At 42.8% G+C, this 21216-nt stretch overlaps 2 protein-coding genes and 1 long non-coding RNA gene across 4 annotated transcripts, besides 2 other annotated features; 2 read left to right on the plus strand and 1 right to left on the minus strand.

Moving 5' to 3' along the window:
- Positions 1-253: 253 nt before the first annotated feature.
- CG10104 (uncharacterized protein) lies at positions 254-1767 on the plus strand. The gene has a single exon (NM_137117.2). It carries the CDS (start codon positions 358-360, stop codon positions 1570-1572), a length of 1215 nt encoding a protein of 404 aa, NP_610961.1. The 5' UTR covers positions 254-357; the 3' UTR covers positions 1573-1767.
- Positions 1768-1865: 98 nt separating this feature from the next.
- Positions 1866-1914: a mobile genetic element.
- A 1930-nt stretch (positions 1915-3844) lies between these two features.
- Positions 3845-8565: a mobile genetic element.
- Positions 8566-18010: 9445 nt separating this feature from the next.
- lncRNA:CR44369 (long non-coding RNA:CR44369) lies at positions 18011-18518 on the plus strand. Its single transcript, NR_124549.1, has one exon. It is a non-coding gene; the product is annotated as a long non-coding RNA:CR44369 (long non-coding RNA).
- A 334-nt stretch (positions 18519-18852) lies between these two features.
- Positions 18853-21130, minus strand: CG17385 (uncharacterized protein). 2 transcript variants are annotated; one of them, NM_001299489.1, is made up of 4 exons: positions 20901-21130; positions 20283-20842; positions 19359-19976; positions 18853-19297 (listed from the first exon to the last, which is right to left on the minus strand). In NM_001299489.1, exons 1-3 carry the CDS (start codon positions 20967-20969, stop codon positions 19769-19771), a joined length of 837 nt encoding a protein of 278 aa, NP_001286418.1. In that variant the 5' UTR covers positions 20970-21130; the 3' UTR covers positions 18853-19297; positions 19359-19768. The 2 variants fall into 2 exon arrangements, with proteins under 2 accessions (NP_001286418.1, NP_610962.1); NM_137118.2 differs by lacking the exon at positions 18853-19297 and having other exon boundaries at positions 19575-19976.
- Positions 21131-21216: the final 86 nt, after the last annotated feature.

Here is a 21216-nt window from a genome sequence, read left to right on the forward strand (position 1 = left end):
AATTGGGTATATCGAGTTTTTTTCGAGAAAAATTAAACATATTTTAAATGCTCAAGCCGTGCCGTTATATTTCGATTGCTTAAAGTGCTTTTCTGTTTCGCAACAATCTTCAGATTTATTATTTATATTTATAAATTTGAGCTCCTTCAAAGGTTTTTCTCCAAGGGTAACCGTATGTCTCATCCTTAAGGAATGTACTTCATATCTGTAATCGAAGCGTTGGCATACTGAATTGAAATATTTAAACACAATTTATTACACAACAAAGAAAGCGGCAAGTTGCCTTTCCTTTTTGCTTTGATATTTTATTGCCTGGTTTTCAACAGTACTTGGTTATCGACTGCTTTTGATAGCATTATGTGGCTGCTCGTTTCGCTACTTCCGGTGCTCTTCATACTTCCGGTACAGTTTCAACATCCGGTCAGTTGCAAGCTGCAGCTGTACCGCGTTCCCCTGCGCCGCTTCCCCTCCGCCCGTCATCGCTTCGAGAAGTTGGGCATCCGGATGGACCGGCTGCGTTTAAAGTACGCCGAGGAGGTCAGCCATTTCCGTGGCGAGTGGAACTCGGCGGTGAAGAGCACACCACTGAGCAATTACCTAGACGCCCAGTACTTTGGCCCCATCACCATTGGTACGCCGCCGCAGACATTCAAGGTGATATTCGATACGGGTTCCTCGAATCTCTGGGTGCCATCCGCCACGTGTGCGTCCACAATGGTGGCCTGTCGTGTGCACAATCGCTACTTTGCCAAGCGGTCGACCAGTCACCAGGTGAGGGGAGACCACTTTGCCATCCACTATGGCAGCGGCAGTCTGTCCGGCTTCCTTTCCACCGACACCGTTCGGGTGGCTGGCCTAGAGATTCGGGATCAGACCTTCGCGGAGGCCACCGAAATGCCGGGTCCCATCTTCCTGGCAGCAAAATTCGACGGCATCTTTGGATTGGCCTATCGCAGCATCTCTATGCAGCGCATCAAGCCACCATTCTATGCGATGATGGAGCAAGGACTTCTAACGAAACCCATATTCAGTGTTTACCTTAGCAGAAATGGCGAAAAGGATGGTGGAGCCATCTTCTTTGGCGGATCCAATCCGCATTACTACACCGGCAACTTTACTTATGTCCAGGTGAGCCATCGTGCCTATTGGCAGGTGAAAATGGATTCAGCAGTTATCCGGAATCTCGAGCTATGTCAGCAGGGATGTGAAGTGATTATCGACACGGGCACCTCTTTCCTGGCATTGCCCTACGACCAGGCTATACTTATCAATGAATCCATTGGGGGAACTCCCTCCTCCTTTGGACAGTTTCTAGTTCCGTGCGACAGCGTACCAGACCTGCCCAAAATCACCTTTACCTTGGGTGGGCGTAGATTTTTCCTGGAGTCTCACGAGTATGTCTTTCGGGATATCTACCAGGATCGAAGGATCTGCTCCTCGGCGTTCATTGCCGTGGACCTGCCATCGCCCAGTGGACCGCTCTGGATTCTGGGGGATGTGTTTTTGGGCAAATACTATACTGAGTTCGACATGGAGAGGCATCGCATTGGATTCGCCGATGCCAGGAGTTGAGGCCATGTATGCTGTTTGATGTGCTTCTTGCTTTTTCAACAACTGGTTGCCATAACACGCGAATCATCGAAAAATACAAACGAAAAACGAACGTAACATTTTACTTACAAGCTGGCAAATACCCTTTATTCACGTGTTTAAAATATTGTTCATTTCGTCTATTTAGATACTTTTTAATAAACCATTTTGGAATATATTAATACCTCTTTAATGTTGGAGTATGCTAGATCGTGATTGGTCAAAGGGGCCTAACCGATACTATGAAGTATATATATATTATATAAAAGTACTCCGTATCTGATAGTCGTGGGACTTGATTGTAGCGTTCTCTCTGCTTTTAAATCGAATTTAAAATATTATGTTATTTTCGAACAAAAGAGAATTATTGGGCATCCATCTCGTTAAGTTCGATATACCCGCTGCCTCGTATTTGGCCAACCAAATGCTGTTAGCAAGCTGTTGCTTATTTTGGGCACGTGTACGTCATCGTACTTGAAGCAATGTTCAAGGGAATCCAAGGGGAAGGAAGGCAAAAATCAAAACAGAATTTTATTATTTTATTATTTTATTACCTGCTGCTGCTCCTTTTGCTGCCCGCCATGCACTAGTGCCCCTCCGAATGTTGGCTTCCACATCCGCGCCAGAATTCTGTGTGGGCGGAAGCTAATCAAAAAAATCGCTTGCAGCCAGTGCGAGTCGATAGAGGAGTGAAAAGGACGAAGAAATGGGAAATGGGGATGAGTTCCTTGGGCGCACTGAGGATGTAATTGATTCCCGGGAAAAACAATGTCTTCTTTTGTCTCTCTCAATTCCCTCGACTGCGGCGCTTCTGGCGGTTTTTCTACGCCGCTCTTAACTTAAATTGCTGGCTTAAAAAAAAAATTAAATAAATAGCTTTAAGTTTACGAGTGAAGCGTTGCGTTTGTATTCAAATTCCCAGCCGCGGTCGCGATATCCTTCCGGATACTTTTGAGTTTACCCACCAACTTTTACGAGCTGTCTCAAAAATTACAAATACCCATTGGGCTTCACATTTATAGGGTAGTTTTAATTTAACTTTAACTACATTTTCAAGTATGCTAGGATGTAAAATCTGAAGACTTACAACAAATACTCTGTGTTTCTAAAGCTTTTATAATAAAAGAATCTAAAGGTGGAGAGTACAGAGACCACACAGTAAGGGGCATTATTAGGTCTAAACATTCAGTACCAATCCACCCACTTTATAGTTATAAATATATACTTTACAAGCAATCTACAATGTATATTTGTGCGTATTGACGTTGCTGTTTTATGTGCACGCATCGTTGGCTTTTGCGCCTTCAGCTTTTCTTCAGTTTTCCCCATTTTTTGCGGTATTTATATATTTCTCTTTTTGGTGGCGGCGGCGACTGTTTCTTTTATTGTACCCTGGCACTTTTTACATTGACCTTTCGCCTTCGTTTGCTCTGGCTGGCGGCTTACACGGCCTTTATTGATACTCTCCGGGCGACTTCTTTTGGCCTTTTTATGGCCTCCATTCACTTTCATTCACGAACGCATTTTCCATCCCCCCTCCCCATTTGCGGTTTTAAAAACTGTTGACTTTGCCGTCCTTTAAACTGCTGGCCTTCTTTCGGAGCAAACTTCTTTTAAGCCAACCTTTTTAGGAAGTGCCCAATACCCGATGGGGAAAAAATGCGGTGTGAAATCCAGGGTATTCCCCCAGCCCATTCCATTGGATTAAAAGCCTAATCCTCTCATCGAACCTTCATAACTTGGTGTTCAACAAAGCAAACCGGATTCCTGGTCAGCATTAGTTGCGCAAATATGCGATAAGACACAGCCATTAGCAGCAAAAATTTTCCAGGAACTAAGCCACGAAATAGGACGCTTTGCGATTGCCTTTAAAGCCAACTTCCCTCCGGCTTTAAGGGATAAAAATGGCAGCTGTAGCCATTTAAATGATAAGCCGGCTGACGAGCTGCCAGAATTCTGCACTGGCTTTATACAGCAGTTACAGCCGAGTTGTGCAATGTGAAGTCCTGGATCCTGGATCAGTGTGAAAAATTCAAAGAGCAGGCATTGCAGCGATTCGCTCGTTAAGTGGCCTTTGCACAATCAACTGGGTGGCGCTAACAAGTCAAAAGCGCAGTGTATGCAACCCTTTGACAAATGTCAAAGCTGTTTACGTACACACCAGAAAGGTCAGAAGTTCAATAAATTTTTTCGAATTGCAGGAGTCGCAACATAAAACCAAATACTTTAGTTAAAAAACCAAATGCATAAGAGCTTCTTTTTTTTTTTTTTAATTTTTATTATTTATTGAATCTTCCCTTTGTGTTAAGAGACTAACAATAAGTGTTCAAATCTTAATCTAACTTAATTAACTTTCACTTAGTGATAGTTTTTTTTTTTCATTAATGCCCTAATAAGTTTATTGCTGGGCTGGGAGGTCGTTGCGGTGCAGCCGGCTTTGACTGCATACTCGGATTAGTTTTCTTGCGAGGGGATTTGTATGGGTGGTCAGCTTTTCGTTATACTTCGTTTTTTTCTCAGCTATTACTTCGATTACTAATTTGATTTTTAGGTCTCTGTGTATGTTTTCGTTTCGAAGGTACCACGGCGCTCCAGTGATAATTCTCAGAATTCTTGACTGTGCTCGCTGAATAATGTCTATGTTACTTCTGGATGCGTTGCCCCACAGCTCGGAGCCATAAGTCCAGATAGGTTTTAAGACGGAGTTGTATAGAAGAGCTTTGAACTCCAGACTAAGTGGAGAGCGAGCATTTATGAGCCAGTGGAGGTTCCTTGCTTTAAGTTTAAGATGTTTCGATTTGGCTTCTATATGTTTGCGCCAAGTGAGCCGCCTGTCCAGATGAACTCCCAGATATGTTACCTCGTCGGCTTGTGGAATGCATATGTTATTCAAGACCAGTGGTGGGCATGTTTGTTTGTTTAAGGTAAAGGTAACCTGCTTGCATTTTTGAACATTTATTGAAATTCTCCAGTCGGCAAGCCATCGTTCTACAGATGTTAAGTGTCGGGATAGGAGTGCCGTGGCTTTTATTGGGCATTTCGAGCGACTGAGTATCGCGGTATCATCAGCGAACGTGGAGGTTGTTAGATTGTAGTCTATGGGGAAATCCGCCGTATACAGGGTGTATAAGATTGGACCCAGTACACTGCCTTGCGGCACTCCAGCTTCGATTGCGCAATCGCGTGAAGTGCTTGTATCGCATCTTATTGCAAACACTCTGTTATATAGGTATGACTTCAGTAGCTTATGTGTGTTTTGGGGCAACAGCTTGATTATTTTAAACAAAAGTCCATCGAGCCACACTCTGTCAAATGCCTGCGCGACGTCTAGAAAAATGGCTGTGCAGTATTCTCGATGTTCAAAAGCAGTACGAATTTCTGACGTGATTCGGTTGACCTGTTCGATGGTTCCATGTTTTTCTCTAAAGCCAAATTGATGTGTTGGAAGTGTGTTGTTTATTCTAAGATGAGGGCTAATCCGAAGGAGTAGCATTTTTTCAAACAGCTTTGAAAGACTGTGTGTTAGTAAGCTTATCGGTCTATATGATGATGGCTGCGTTTTATCTTTTCCTGGCTTTGGAATCATTACTATGGTCGACTTTTTCCATTTTTGAGGGAAGTATCCAAGCTTGGCGATTGCGTTGAACAACAGGCAGATGTGAAGAATAGCACACTTTGGGAGTTCAATGAGCATTCTTGGAGTTATTAGGTCGTAGCCAGGCGATTTTCTTGGGTTCAGTTGCTCTTTGATAACCTTTGCTAGTTCACATGGTCGGAATTCAAAGGGTTCTTGAGGATCTAGATTGGCTGCTATTAAAGGAGGGAGAATAAATGTGTTGGTAGAGGGATTTGGTCGGAATACATTTTGTAAATGGTCAGCGAAAGCACTGGCTCTTTCTTCATCACTTCGAAACCAGGTGCCAGAGGGACTTCGGAGTGGCATAATTGGCGCTATTGGAGTCTTTAGGTTTCTGTGAGCTCTCCAAAGAGGGTACTTAGTGCTGGTGGGAGAGAGTTGCTCGATATATGAACGTTGGCTGTTTTTTTCCTTTTGTTTGAGAGCATTGGTAAGCCTGCGTGTGGCTATCTTAAGCATGTGCTTAGTAATTGGTGATCTATTAGACTGCCAATCCCTTCGTAGGCGTCGTTTATCTAATACCAGCCGCTCGATTTCGCGATTAGTTTTGATGTAGTTTGGTTTTGCATACGTCACTGGCGGGGTTGAAGCCTTTGCAGCCGAAACTAAAATGTTTTCAAGAGTTTCCGTTGACTTGTCTATATCCTCCTTTGTAGATAATGCCGTCGTTAGTTCTATGTGTGAACAGACATACTTTTGATACCTTGGCCAGTTTGTTCTAAAATTTGTGAGTCTATACGGTGGGTCGACGATGTGGGGGCGAGTTAGCATATTTAGAAAAACAGGTGAGTGATCTGATGATAAATCTGCTAGTGCTTCGGCGGTGACCATGTTGCGGGGGACATGTTTAGTAATTGCAAAATCGATCAGGTCTGGGATTTTTCTTGGGTCTGCTGGCCAGTATGTAGGCTTACCCGGGGATACATAGTCTAGCTTGTTTTCTGGCTTCGTAAGCGCATTGTACAATTGCTTACCCTTTGGCGACACAAGTCGAGATCCCCAATGGGTGTGCTTGGCGTTATAGTCACCCGCTGCGATGAACCTGTCACCTAGTGTGTTAAAGAATTCCATGAATTGATCCTCAGAGATTGGAAAGCGCGGTGGGCAGTAGACTGCGGCTAGAGTCGTTGAACCATTGTTGAGTTGTAAGGCTATGGACGTAGATTGTAAGTAGTTTTTGTCAAAATTGTTTAAGTGGTGGTGTTTTATGCGATTTCTGATGAGTATTCCAGTGCCTCCATGAGCTTTACCATCTGGATGATTTGTACCATAGAACAAGTATCCTGGTATATGAAAATTGTTTTTATTTGTGAGGTGCGTTTCTGATAGTAGCATTACGTCGATGTTTTTTTCGTAAATGAACTGTGTGAGCTCTTGTGTATGCCGTGAAACGCCATTTGCGTTCCACAGAGATATCCGTAGGGAAGCCATTATGGGGATTTTGAAGATACAAGAAGTTGAATCAGGATATTTTGGTTTTTCATGAGCTCTTGCAAAGTATTTTGCATGAACGTCATGAAGTCTTTCATGCTTTGCTGTAGGGATAGCATCATAGCTTCGATGCCACTTTGTTGTGTTTGTTGGATGTTTGTCGGTGTATGTTCGGAATGAGCAGTTCTTGTCGGTGGGGCGGGCACTTCTAGTCCGGATTTTAGGGCGCTAGCGAAAGAAATTGTTGGAGTAGTGCTTGGGACAGTTAGGGGTGGTTGAAAAATCGGTTGCGGAGAGTAGAAATTGACTTTGTTGTATGTATGTGCTGTGGCAATACGTTTGTTTAGGCGGCTCTTCAATTCTTTGTACACCACACAGCCTCTGTAGTTTGCAGTATGTTTTTCCCCGCAGTTACTGCATTTCTTCACAGACTTATCGTCCTTGTTTTTGGGGCAGTTTGCGGTAGTATGAGGTTCGCTACAGACAACACATACGGACTTAAGGGTGCAGTATGCCTTGGTGTGGCCGTATTCTTGGCAATTAGTACATTGAACTGGATTGATACGTTTGTGCGGCTCCTCCACGGTGATCCTCCGATGTAGCAAGTACTGTAAATTGTATATTGGGTGCACTTCGTTTTTCTTTAGTGCCTGGAGCTCTGGTTCGAGTTCTATTTTGAATAGTGGCTGCGGAACTTTGTCTTTGTTTAAAATATTAATAGCTGTCTTTGCAGAAAAGTTTTTGGCCTTCAGAGCCTCAATTATCTCAGCTGGTGTCACTGTTGCTTCAATGCCCTTAAGTACTACCTGTAGCCCTTTGCAACTTTTTAATTGGTATGTGTAGTAGTTTTTACCAGCATCATTTAGGTATTTAGTCACTATACGGTGGTCTGCTTCTGTTTGGATCTGTAGTTTTATTTCATGAATATTTCCTTTTTTAAGTGGGATAATGTGGAACTTGCTGTCACCAATCAAAGCAACGAGTTTATTTACAAGTGCATTTGTACTTTGTTCTCGTATGAAAATTGGTGGAGGCCTGGTCTTTTTTGGTTCCCCTACCGTTTTTTCGTTGGGTTGTTCGGTCGCAGAATCAGCCAAGATAGCATATCGGTTTGAATTATTTACTGCAGAGTTTTCATTGCCGTTGTTGGTTCGATTGATTTTGGGTTGATTACCTGCCTTATTGTTTTGAGGGCTGAGCTTTCTCTTGATTTGGATGTAGCGATCCATGCCAGTCTGCACAGTCGAAATCGACTTCTGCTTTTGTTTTGATTCTTCTTTACGTGCATTATTGTTGTTGCAAACGGTCAGTGCTGCTGAATTATTTACAGCTGGCACAGCGATAATTAGTTGGGCCGCTGACGAAGTTGATGTTGTGGCAGTTGCCAGTGAGGTCACTGCACTCGTTATTGCAGTGTTACAGTTACCCGGGACGGTCGTTTGGCGCTGCGAGAGGAGCGGGGTAGGAGAGGCGGTCTCTTCGCTCCACGACTTGTGAGCCGAAGCAGGCAGAGAGGGAGAGCAAGAACGCGGTCTGTCGTTCGCTGAGGGCAAAAGTTTCGAGTTAGTTGAAGGTGAGGGTGCTCGATCACCGATTTGCGGTGAGACGAAAGAAAAGTATGCATTGTTGCGTTGTAAAGAGAGCCGGCGCTCGTCTTGTTCACATTGTCGCTGAGAACGTATGTCGTTTTGATTCATTGTTCTAAGTCCACATATAACAATTACCAGAACAATATGGAATAATTATTTATTTTAGTAAATAATTACTATAGTCAATAATTGTTAGTTGTGCAAACTGCACTTTACACTTTGTGTTTAACTTTCACTATACTGTTGTAGTTTTTAGAACTTGCTATTCGTAGCTTGAAAGAAACACGTCTCCACCCGAAGACTGTGGAATGCCGAATGCCGAACCATAAGAGCTTCTGGCATTTGAAAATATAACCCTAAAAGAAGCATTGAATATCATATGAATAATAAATATGATATATTTTAACATGTATTTGCACCAATACGAATTAAAAGGAAATGGATTCTTTTTAAGGAAAATAGTTTCGCAAAAAAGAGTACGTTTTTTTTTAAATGAAATGAAAATGCAAAATTATATTTTAACAGCAAGCAAATACGAAATATGACATCGCCCGATGAAACTTTTTAAAGTTCTTTTTTAGGAAACAATTTGTCACAGTGTTGATGATAAAATCAATCCGAATGAATAGCAAAAATTTTTAATAAAAATCGGAAGCTTTGAAGAGTGCTTGACTATTATTTATATATGTACATCTCAATGTAATTGTGAACTGGAACGCGAGGAATCCACTCGAAGAGGATACCCATCGGAGTCTTCCAACTCGTAGTCAACCAAACGATTGCCATGGCGAAATGGGAGTAATTGGCCTGACAAAAGCCCTAAACTGAAGTCGAATATTTAGTGGCGGCTCGTTGCTGCTCATTTGCCCATGCTCTGTCAGATAACCAAGAGGCGACCCCTACTGCCTACAGGATCTAGATAATCATCACAAAAGGACATCATGCCAGCGCCAGAAGTTGGTCGAAAAAACCCGCAGAATTAAATCATTCGATAAGATTATGCGTACAATCTCGGGCCGGCAGAATTTGTACCCAGCCATTACCATGCAAATTCGTATCCCCCCCCTCCCACTTGAATGTTTTTATTAAATTCCTCATGGGCATTCAGCCCACAATGTCCTGGCTAATGACGCTCAAAACCGGGCTAATGAGTCAATAAGGCAATCTGCCGGCGCATAAGACCCGCCCATTCGTCCGTCCATGTATGCCCCAAAGTTGTTATGCCACTTAATTACTTTAATATGACGTTTTGTGTGGTCTGTTATGACAGTTGAGTGCGGGGAGGGGGTGTGGCTGTTTAAACTATACCCGGCCTGCTGGGCCTGACGTTTGTTTGGCCAGGCACTACTTTGACATCGACCGCCGGACATGTGCGTGCCGGCCGATTTGCCAGGACATGCGGTATGTGGCCAGGACATGGACATGGACACCTGCATTGCCAATGCCAATTACTTGGACGGCAATAGCAATTAATTTCGGGTGTGTGTTCGCAAGCCGCAAAATGAAAACAAATAACTTTAAGTGGCTGGCTGCTCAAAGTCGAAGTTATCCAAGCTGAATTGAGGTCCAACGGAGTTTGGCAACTATGCACACAAAACATAACTTTGCTGGCATGGTTCAAGGTTCCAGCACGGAAGTTTTTCGTTTAAATTTCTTTAACATTGGAATGCAATTTTGCACAATGACTGCAATGTATTATTTCGCAATCCAATATTTAATCAATTTTTAGTTTTTTCTATAAAGGTCTGAATTTCTGAATTGTTTGACTGTCACATTCGATTCATTTACAATAAGTTCTTCCAAAAAATAAAATAGTCTTAAAGTTGAAAAAACCAACTAGACAATTTTAGAGATAAACTGCTGGCTAAACAGTTTTCTTCAACTACAATAAATGTTTTTTTTTTATAACGAAAATTGCTTATAAGAATAGATGAGCTCAAAGCCCAAGTAAACTTTTATAGCTCCCTGACTTACTGATGTTCAACTGTTTGTCGATTGAGTTGGCTCAAGATTCTTGAACACTTAAAGACTGATCTCTATATAGTGGCCGTAAAAAGGACACTCATACGCTTTGACTCGTATAAATGTACTTACACATGTTGAGCGGCTAGATGAAGGAAAACATTATGGCCGGGATCATTTATCAAATATCCTTTGTGTCTGCCAGGCAAACATTAATCTAAGCGTCTGGCGAGTGGGTAACGCCATCAGTTTGAGGACCCTTTCCAAAACCACTTCCGTAAACTGTTTGAACATCCCTCGGAGCCATTGAAAATGGCGCTGCCACAATATATTTTGTGTTAAGTAAGATTGCTATTCGCCCTTTAGCCCCCGAACAGGCCGAAAAAGTTTCAGGTTCGGTTTCGGAGCTCAAGGCTGGTCCTTTAGTTTCAAGGACACATGCCCGCATATCCTTTCAGTCACTTGCCACTAATCCCTGACGGCAGACGCGCGAACGCCGTCATTTTTAACACATTACACATACGCCGTGTGGGACGCGGGTCTTTGTTTGCCTTGCTGTCGCGTCTTAAACGTTCGATTTGGGCGAAAAACGTGACAATGTTAACGCGAAATTACACTCAAATAGGAAAAAAAATACGAGTATTGGGGATTTTGGATGAGAGGACCTCTGTCATCCTTTAAGTCAGCAATTGAACAAACAATGACTGAGTAAAATGAAATCTGCAATAGCTTAATGGGTAATTATCTCTGGCAATTATTTGCAGAAAATGGCATTTGGAATTCATTGTTGCACAGCGTTGCTTGTGTTCATTAAAAAGTAACTACTCGGCAGAATCCTCTTTAAAGTGTCGTAAAGATACCCGAGTATCCGTAGCCCCGTTTCCACCTCTTTCAGTTTGTTTGTTGTGCGAAAACATTGAATGCCCCGTCACATCTGTCGCTTCCACACAGGCTGTGACATGCATACTAATTAGGGTGTCACAGGAACTGCCTGATCCTGGGAGCCAGCTTAAAATGGATTTCCCCAAAAAGCGACGAATAATAAACCTAATCAGCCGTCAAGTTGACTACCGCCGCGTTACTGGCTTAGAGCCAAATTTTGAATTTGAATTTGAATGCAAACTGTTTCGAGTGCGACGCAATTTAAGTTGCGAAACTGCTGGCAGTTGGCAGCCTCTAATTTAGTACTTAACCAGCTTGCATTATTTTCCCGTTTCCCATTTTCCATTTTCCGTTTCCCGAACCCAATTCCCCAACTGTCCATCAAACAATTATGCCAGCCAAGTGCATAATTAACTAGCTAGCTAGCTTGCATACGGTTGAAATTTTAACACACCAGCACATCCTTTTCGATGTCCTTCGATTGCATGTGGGTGGTTCTCTCTTCCTTTTTGTTTGTGCAGCTGACGTTCCAAAAAAGTTTCGTGGCGCCTCGCTTTTGAAAAAGGACATAGTCATTCGGAGTTCGCCTCGTTTGATATTTTTTTCTTTTCAGCACTGGTCCCAAAGAGATTTATGAAATCGAAAAACTCTGGTTACGGTAAACGAGTTCTTGTTTGGATTCCGAGAGAGAGAGTCATAGAACTAATTGAAATGGGAAGAGGCCTTAAGGGATTTTATTGGGTTACAGCCAAGACTGTAGAAAGCTGTCCGTGATTTATAGGCCACAGCCAGCTTATTTCGAGTCATGCATCTTAATGGGTTAACCACAGGCCACTAAACCACTGCAATTCTATTTGAGATCTGCTCAGCAATTCAAATCAAGTGTCAGGCTGCAAAGGAGATGGGTCGGGCGGCAATGCGTGGCCTGCAGTTTGATTTATGCGCCCTGCACTTTTGACAAAGTGTTTGCCATTGGACGTCTGTCTTTTGTCCCATTTCTCCATCAAATGCCAAGCCAGGATTCAGTCAAGTGGGAGAAAAGGAAACTGTGAAGGGGGTAGTGATGGTATGACGAGAGTACGGAGCTGGAAATTCTCGTCAATTTACTTATGCAGGACTAACAATATGAAACTACGATCATCAGCTAGTTTCTCTTTCCCATCTATAAAATTGTTTTTCCATAATTTGAGCAGCTGCGCCACCATGGCGTATACGTAATAATGGTTTGTTATGAAGAAGAATGCTATGTATTCATCGGGGAATTCGAACTTCTTACAAGCCAGTTCTGAAAATAGAAGTACCCCCACATTAGAGTATTTCCTCAGGCAAATGCCAACTTCCGGCCTGTGGCATTGACTTTGCCGATTGCCCATTGTCGAGCCAGCAGCTGCTTCTCCGTCGGCTTCTGAATACCGAATCCTCGAATACCCGTACAGTGGTGACTGCTCGTGCATGGATATGCCATGGCTATGGGAATGGTCACATCCCTCCGGTGCTTCGAGTTTTGCGCTTGCCTGCTTATATTGAATTATGTTGTGTACACAATGAACACAAAGTGTGTTCTTTTCGAGCAACTCCACCTGAGAAATGCTGCACAGTGGAGACATTGTGTTATTATCCAGAGATAAGAAGTTCCGGCTCCTGCCATGTCTACGAAGAAAAAGCAAGGAATACTCGCTGTTTGCTACGAAAGTTTTCCTGCGCTTGACAAGCAAATTTGTTGGACATAACAAAAGAAAATTGCCAGCAGAGGAAAAACTTATTGGTCACTCAGTAACCGCAGAGTGTGTGATGAAAACTGCTGGCGAACTTATGGCAAACAATGGGGAGAATATAATTAGGTTGTTACGAAGTTTGGTAGGCACTCAGTTGCAAAGGCTCGGCATTTTCCACCTTTGGCAGCAATTTAATATTCCATCAATAAACTGTGTGGCTGAATTAAACGTTAATACAGTCGGCGAACCACAATGATTAATTTAAAACTACTAATTAAATTAACAAACAATTGTTGCACTTAGTGTCGGTAATTATTCTTATTGGCCTCGCCTTGATGATGAAAATAACAACCCATTGTGTGGGGTGGCATTTGCAATTTAAAATGCAATGAAAGTGAGCGTCTAAAAGGAAAAGCGGGTAAAAATAAATCCAAGCTGCCGAGGGGTGCAAATAGCCGTCCTCCGGGGAGTCGGTTTACTACTCATGACCCACTTTTCCGCCCTCAATTTTCATTCCCTTCTCGCTTTCCCTTGGCTACGAGACTTTTAATTTGTGAAATTTGTTGCAGATTTTTGATGTTTTTTGTTGGCTTGCTTTGTTTCTCTCCGAGTTGCAGAACGAGTTTTGCAACTGTCGGGGGAATAATTTGCCAGCTATTAGAATATGCAAAGTCCTGCAGATGTATGTGCAAGTATATACACCACACAGGAAACAATGTCGGGCAATTTAACTTATGCATAAAAGAGAAGTGTTAAATAAAACTGTAATTGTGATGTGACTAAAATTTATAATCCTTTTAATACCACATAAGCTCATGAAAGTCCTTGTATGGGTCATGTATCAATGATTGGAAACTTTATATTTCGGAATTTAATCAATTCTTATCAACTAGAACGAATACCCCGATACTCCAGTTCGTATTCCCCAACTTCATTACCCCACGACAGGCAATCAAAATCGAATCAAATCTCTGACCAGTTTCCTTCCACACAAGTGATTAACTTTGATCAGGCCCAGCATTCAGCGTGTCAGCCATGAAATTCCACTCAATGATAAACGACGACGAATGCGACAGTCATGCCGAAAGTGGCCCTCGAACTGGCATAGATTCATCCAAGCATTGGCCAGGCCATCAAAAATGACAAACAGATTTTGCATCGATGGAAATGTTTGATGTGCAAATCCCTAGAGTTTTAGCAAAACCCGGGCCGTACTCACAGGGTTTTGTGGTTAGGGAAAAGCGGTAAAGATGCTTCACTTTCGTGTATAAATCGTGTGCGAAAATTGTGGAAAGCTTTCTGTCTGGCTGCCAAATGGACTCGCATATGTGGCAATCCTGGTTTTCCCCTCCTGCTTTAAAGCGGCTCACATTTAGTTCCACATCAACGGCAGCTGACAATGAATTCCCGGTTTCAGACAGACATGAAATATTTGCGGCAATCACCACAACCGCAATGGAGTTACGCTTTTTTTTTTTTGGGAAACAGTCATTTTTTTTGGGAACTTGAGGGTTGGAGCGCAAAATGTCTGCCATTTCCGGTTGGATATTAAAAACGCGGCAACGAAATTGAAATGTTCTTGGGCTTACCTAGGCTCTCTGCACATTCTACGCCGGCTTAGGCCATAAATCTTGGCCTAAGCTTGAGCCGAAGCTCATGGACTCATGTGCCGGGGACTCCTTTCCCTTAATGGCCGAACAAATTTATTTATTTAAAATTATACCCAAATAACCAAACAAAGTGCGCTCTTTGTCATTGCAAAGCTGCTTGCTGGGCCGCTGGAAATTTATGCAAACGCAGACGGAAATAGATTGTAAACACTCGAAATTGAATTTTAATAACACCATGCCCCAGCAAAGGAAAATCAAATAAAATATTTAATGAGACATTAATGCGCCGTAAATTCGTTTCTAATTAGACACGACGCTGGCCGAGTATTTGAAATTTTGACTTTTTGTTTTATTTACATCGCCATGAAACAACAATGGGCCTACAGCGGCAAATTGAATGGGATGGATGTGGGGATTGACTGCCAGCTCCAGTTTGGTCTGCAGCTCATATTTGAATATATATTAAATTCGATGTGGCCTTCATTTTAAATTCAAATCAATGGCAAAATCTGCCCCAGGAGCAGCCAGCAAGCTAATCAATATTTTTAAGAGCAAAAGGGATAGGAAATGAAACGAAAAGAAAAATACAACAACCTACGAGAAAAATTCCTTGCTGTAGCAAATGAAATTCAGCTACCCAACCAACTGGCATGCATCATAAATAGTTGCTTGCATTTTACATTATTCTCCCATCAACTTTAATGCTTTCTCCCTTTGCTTGCACAGCTGGGCCCATGCGGCGTATACGTAATATGGACTTGCAGGCCATTCCAGATCCGCAGTAGGCAACAACTTCTAATCAAAAAGGCAAACAGCTTGTGCAACCAATGAACAAAGCGGATACAGTAGAAACTTTACTCCATACGGCCACAATTAGTAGTTATTTGCTGGTAACAAAGGATACGCCCACCGAACACTTGCAGTAGGGATGTGATAGAACAAGTCACTTTAATTGCACCTACAATCGGAATAAATTGCCAGTACGGATTAGCTGGGAAAAATTCCAGATCCGGCAACTGATTCTGACAGGCAATTAGAGTGTTGTAGGGAGTGGACCTCAGTTGCTAGTTTCCCAAACACTCATAAGATTCCAAAAGCAGAGAACCATTCAAAGTACAATATATTGCTCACACGCTTGACCAGTTTTATGCATCCGAGCTTTATATTAAATATTTGCACATGCATATCAGGAATTAAACACTGTTGACCAGCTTAGCAGAATTCATATCCATCCTGGTGTTCAGCTATAAATAAACAGAACACAACACCGGGGACAGCATGCTAATCTATTACACAATTGCTGAATTTACCCTTCTGGCCGACGGTCACAGGTATTTTATCTTCGGAATGGCCAACGAATGGCAAAAGGAATGCAGTAGCTCATCAAATATTTATGGCCAGAGAGCAGGCGAAAGGACCGGATGCCCCAGCTTTGCTTTGATATGCAAAAGTTTCAGTCAGAGGGCACAATCCTCGACGGTCAGAAATTTAATTTGTGTGGAAAAGCGTGTTCGGTGCTTTAAGCTTATGAATAAAATGCATTTAATAACTGCTGACCTAATTTATGCAGGCCCAAACATATTGCCACCCCACACCCATCGGTCATTTGCATTTGCATTTGCTCGGGACACACAGCTTGAGGGCATGGCTTACGCTTTACGGTTTCAATTTGTGCTCAATAGAGAAGCGGACAACAATGCTGGAAAATTACACAACACATCAGCTATCCGGCGTGTGGGACCAACGGCATGTGGCGACATTTTCACTATTTAAACGCACATAAATTTCCATTATCCTGGCGGGGATTTGTGGTCATTGTCTGGGCACGTTTCGCATTAACACTTTTGCCGAGCCGGCAAACAAAGCCCAAAATGGGCGCCAATAAAATGTGTAACATGCCAACTAAACAAGCGTAACTCAACGCCTTTGATGAGCCATCATTCCCAGATCCCAGCCCGATCAAATTGCATTACTGTCCGCACCACTTATTTCACGCCATCTGCTGATTGTTAAGCCAGGCTGGCAGGCAGACAGACAGAAGTCATAACCAATTCCCCCTTGATTAGGCCCGGTGTTTGTGATGACTCCCAAAATGCCTGCTCATGGCAATTATAATGGCCTCGAGTGCCGCAGCGGAACTAAGTCGGTGACAGTGTTTGGACACTAGAAGCATACAGACCGAAATTAAATCATATGTTCAAATTTTATTTACATTCGTTTTGGCATACAATTTAAAAAGTTACTGCGTGCAATCTGGCCTTAAACAGTGTTATTACGCATACGACGTGTGGACTCGTTTGTTTCTGAAAAGTTTGATAATAATTTAAAGTTGTCACAAATTGTTTATGAGTTATGCCAAAAGTTAAACTGGGGCACAAGTAGAAATGACAAGAGCTTGCCAAACATTTTCTTTTGACCAATTTGAATAATTTATAAAATAAAATAATTATTCATAAATTTGCTTGAAACGCAATAATGAAGATTTTAAGGTATGACCAGCAAACACCTAAACAATTATTTTAAAATTTTTGAGAATTTTTCAGAGTTCATTCTCACACCTATCGAATAGCCCGTTAGGTGCTTGGCACATTTCCCAAATTAACCTGGCCGAAACTTCCCTTCCACCCAAACCCACATACACACACACAAGCACTATGGGCGTTAGTTTAAGCGGCTTGCGTGTTTGACAGACGGTGTGCATATGTGTGTGTTAAACATTTCCATTGCCGAACTGTGGGAACGATATTCATATGGACATCCAGACAGACATGCAGTCTGTGGGTGTCACGTTTCGCCAGCCAAAACATCCGCTGTGAGTGGCATACGCACAGAATACCGAGCAAAACAATGCCAAAAACCACTATACATAGTATATATTCGTATTTATGGCCAAATGGGTCGAATGGCATGGCAATGACTTCATTTGGATAGATATCCGGCGTGTATTTATACGCCACCATTGAAAAATCAAACAATCGAATGGCAAAGTTTGGCACTTTCTGCGGCAGTAAAATTCAATTGCCCGTCTGGCAAATGTCTAATTATGGCTCATTCAGATGGGGAAAATAGCCGGAGAAAGTAAGGGAACATGCAATTGGCAGCTCCATGGCAGATGTAAAACTCAATTATGTGGCACTATTGCCAGGCAAATTGCGGGTAAAACGAGTTGCAGCTACGATTCCGCATGTGAGTCTCCGTTTCCTGCCGCTGACATTCTCGTTTGGCCAACCACTTGGTGGCCATAATGTGCGGCTAGCAAAGTCTGAGTTGCAGCAGGAACAGCAGTTGCAGCAGCAACATTAATGTCACCGCAGCGACATCAGCAGCACAGGAGTAACATGAAAAGCAACGACTGCTTGAGCTTCATTCTGTGGCTTTTCACACTTTCTGATTCTGACTTGGCCAGGAGTTTGTGGCTTCGGCTGCGGTACTTACAAGCCAAATGACAGGATGCAGAGATCTGATAATGCTAATGCTGATGATGGCCGGATGGAGCACTTGCCAAATCAATGTGGAATATGCGGGTGGCTTTGGGTTGAGTGTCAGACAAAAAATTTCAAATGGAAATTGACTTTTGGTTTGGGGAGTTTTCAGCAGAAGGAAAAAAGCAAGGAAAAATCGTTGCCTAACCCCAGGCGTTGGCCTTAATGACTCAACTGCGTGTGCAAAACTGATGATGCTGTTTGCCTTTGTCAACTTGTTTGATTAAAAAAGGAAATAAGGGAACCGAGGACTCATTAACCGTGGCTGACGTCATAACTGCCACGCCCCCAAATGTTTGAGCACACTGTGATTCGACGGTGATTATTTGCATGCTGTGCACTGCCGAGCAAACAATTGGCCAACACAAAAAAAAAAGGGCGGCAAGTGTTGGCCGGGAAACGGAGCGTTATTGCCACACAATCTCAGCGTGCAAATATTTGAACTGTATAAAAAAGCGCACACACACAAAATTAAATTCCCCAAACGGCGACCTAAAAAGGGGCGGGGCAGAACAAGCTATTGATTTCATTGAAAACACAACCCCTAAATCTGCAGCAAGGATTTTTTACAATAGAAACTGAAACGGAATCGCGGTTTTACATATTTCTGTTTAAGAAGAGATATATATGTACTTTGTTACTAAGTTCAAAAAGGATAATGCTTACACAAAAAATTAAATAATCAATTAAGGAATAGTTTTCAAATTTAAACAGAATACGCTGCATTCCCCTACTATTTAAATAAATTTAATTAAATTAACTTATCAACTCCGATGAGATCAGCATCCTATAAATTAGCTGCAGTTTCTTGCCATCTTCACATGACTGCTTAAACTTATGAGCTGAGATCAGGAGCAGGACATTTACCATAATAAATTTATAACAAATGACATTGGGCAGCTTAATAAATGTGAACCTATTAGTCCGAGGCCCCAAGCAGTGACCATTTAAGCAGCCGCATGCCAATTGAACCAGGCGCACACATGCACAGCCAGAAAATGTGGCAGGACGACGATGTGGACATGAAATATTATTTCCCTGTGCGAGCGGAAGTGTGAGTAGTCCGGGGAGTCAGATGTATAAATAGTTTGATTTAGTGCCGCAAAAACGATGACTGCGAAGGCCACAAGGACATGGTCAGAGCGAGCGGTGGATGCTGATAGCAAGGACTGTGCGATCAATTATTGCTCCATGACTGCTGGCGGGTAAACAAGTCAGGAACGTGCCTTTAATTAGTTTCAATCAAATAGTCGAGAAATCACATGTATAAATTATAGACCCATCGGGCGATTCCTTTACCTTTCTTCTTCGAACTTAACGAACAACAGTGAGTGGTAACGTGACTATTTGGGCAAACATATTTGTCACATTAATGACGCAAGAATGTTGGCCTGACAAGCTGGAAAAGGGACAGTTTTACGGCTGTGCGAAATGTGTCATTAAAGCGACAATTTACGCACTGTGAGGTTTTGGGACTTGCGAACGAGAGAATTGATGATGTGACTCGGGAAAATCCAGCGAATATCATACATATGCTCATAAAATGGCACATCATAAAGGGTGCAGTTAAAACGTCTTTAGGGTCCGTAAATCGACGGGTTAGCCTGATTCACGCAACAATGTCAACAGAGATCGGATCGATTAGCAACAGGGATAGCGAAGGATTCGCATTGGTTATCTGCATATTTATTGCATTTATTGGTGTAATTCAATGGAGAACTATGTTGGCCTGCATATATATTCATATCTGTATATTCAATGCAATATTCTTCACATTCCATCTTTCCGTCGGAATCGCCGCTATTTGTATGTTTAGGTGTGAGTTGGGTTGTGTGTTTTCGTGGTATTTCATTTAAAATTATTGCCATTTCTAATGTGTAGTCTCAATTATGATTTCGTGCGTATCCAGATCGGGCACGGCAAACTTCATGGGCAAATAGTCGTCTGGATGCATGTGGGACATCTGGTTAACCTCCAGCTGGGCCCTTTCGTGGTCCTCATGGCACTTGGCTTCGTGCTTCTCATAGTCAGCGAAGGTATCAAAGATGGCCCGACACACCATGCATTCGAAAAAGCTTCTGAAAATGAAATGTTTTAATTCAATAATAAAATTCACAACAAGCAAATGTAGAAGGATCAAGGATAGTTTTGAGGCTAGTCAATTAATATATAAAAGTATTGATTGGGAACGTGTACACCTTCAAAAATGCATATAGTATTAATTGTTCATAAAAGGGAAATGAGCACAGTTAAGCACACTAATCAGCACCGAATCTAATCATGACCCGTCGATAATCGGTGTCGAATAGGCAACTTAAGGTAGGTCTGAACAGGTTGAACTAATCAAAGGGCACCTTGATCTTCTACAGCCGGCAAGTACTCACGGTTTCTGCTCCGACTCAAGCCGTTCCCTGGCCAGGGCGGCAGCCGCCTGGATAGAGGCGGGCACGTCCACATCGACGCCCTCCTTTATGTGCGACTGCAAGTGGCGCTTAAAGTTTGACAGCTGGGTGAAGCCCTTCTCGCAGTAATTACACTGGTAGGGCTTGGCGTTGAGGTGGCCAAGCTTGTGTTTCTTGAGGTTAACCAGCTGGGAGAAGTACCTGCCGCATCGCTGGCAGCGGAACGGCTTCTCGCCAGTGTGTGTCATCTTGTGGCGCTTCATGTTGCTCTGCTGGGTGAAGGACTTGTTGCAGAAGTTACAGGTGAATGGCCGCTCCCCGCTGTGCACCGCATAGTGGCGCTGCAGGTTCACAGCCTGGGCGAAGGCCTTCGAGCAAATGTTACACACGAAAGGCCGCACATCGTTGTGCACCTTCATGTGACGATCCAGGTTCCCCGAATTGCAGAAGCTCTTCGCGCACAGCTTGCACTCGTAGGTGGTCTTGTTGTGGTTGTGCACCTCTTGTCGATGCAACGTCTGATCCCGCTTGCTTCTGAAGGTCTGCATCAATGGATAGTGGTTAGATTGAGGTAATAGGAGACATTTCCCACACACTTACTCGGTCGCAGCGCTTGCAGCTGAACTGATTGGCCACCGTCTCGTCGAATTCTACCTCCATGCCCGCCATTTCGCCGTTGGCTAGCACATCGACTCTATCCGATTGGGAGTTCTCAAGAAGTGGACATCGAAAAACGGCAGGTCAGGCGACGATAAACTCACTATAATTAACTTATTCTGTAACTCGGCAATTTTTCGCGTCCAGAAAAAAGTCATATGGTGGCCTAGAGTGACCGTTTGCGTTGAATGAAAAAAGACCAGATTTAACGAGTACCGCTACAACTAGACTTGCATGTAAATTCAAAATATTACTTTGA

Source organism: Drosophila melanogaster, chromosome 2R (assembly GCF_000001215.4).
Source record: "Drosophila melanogaster chromosome 2R".
Lineage (NCBI taxonomy): Eukaryota > Metazoa > Arthropoda > Insecta > Diptera > Drosophilidae > Drosophila > Drosophila melanogaster.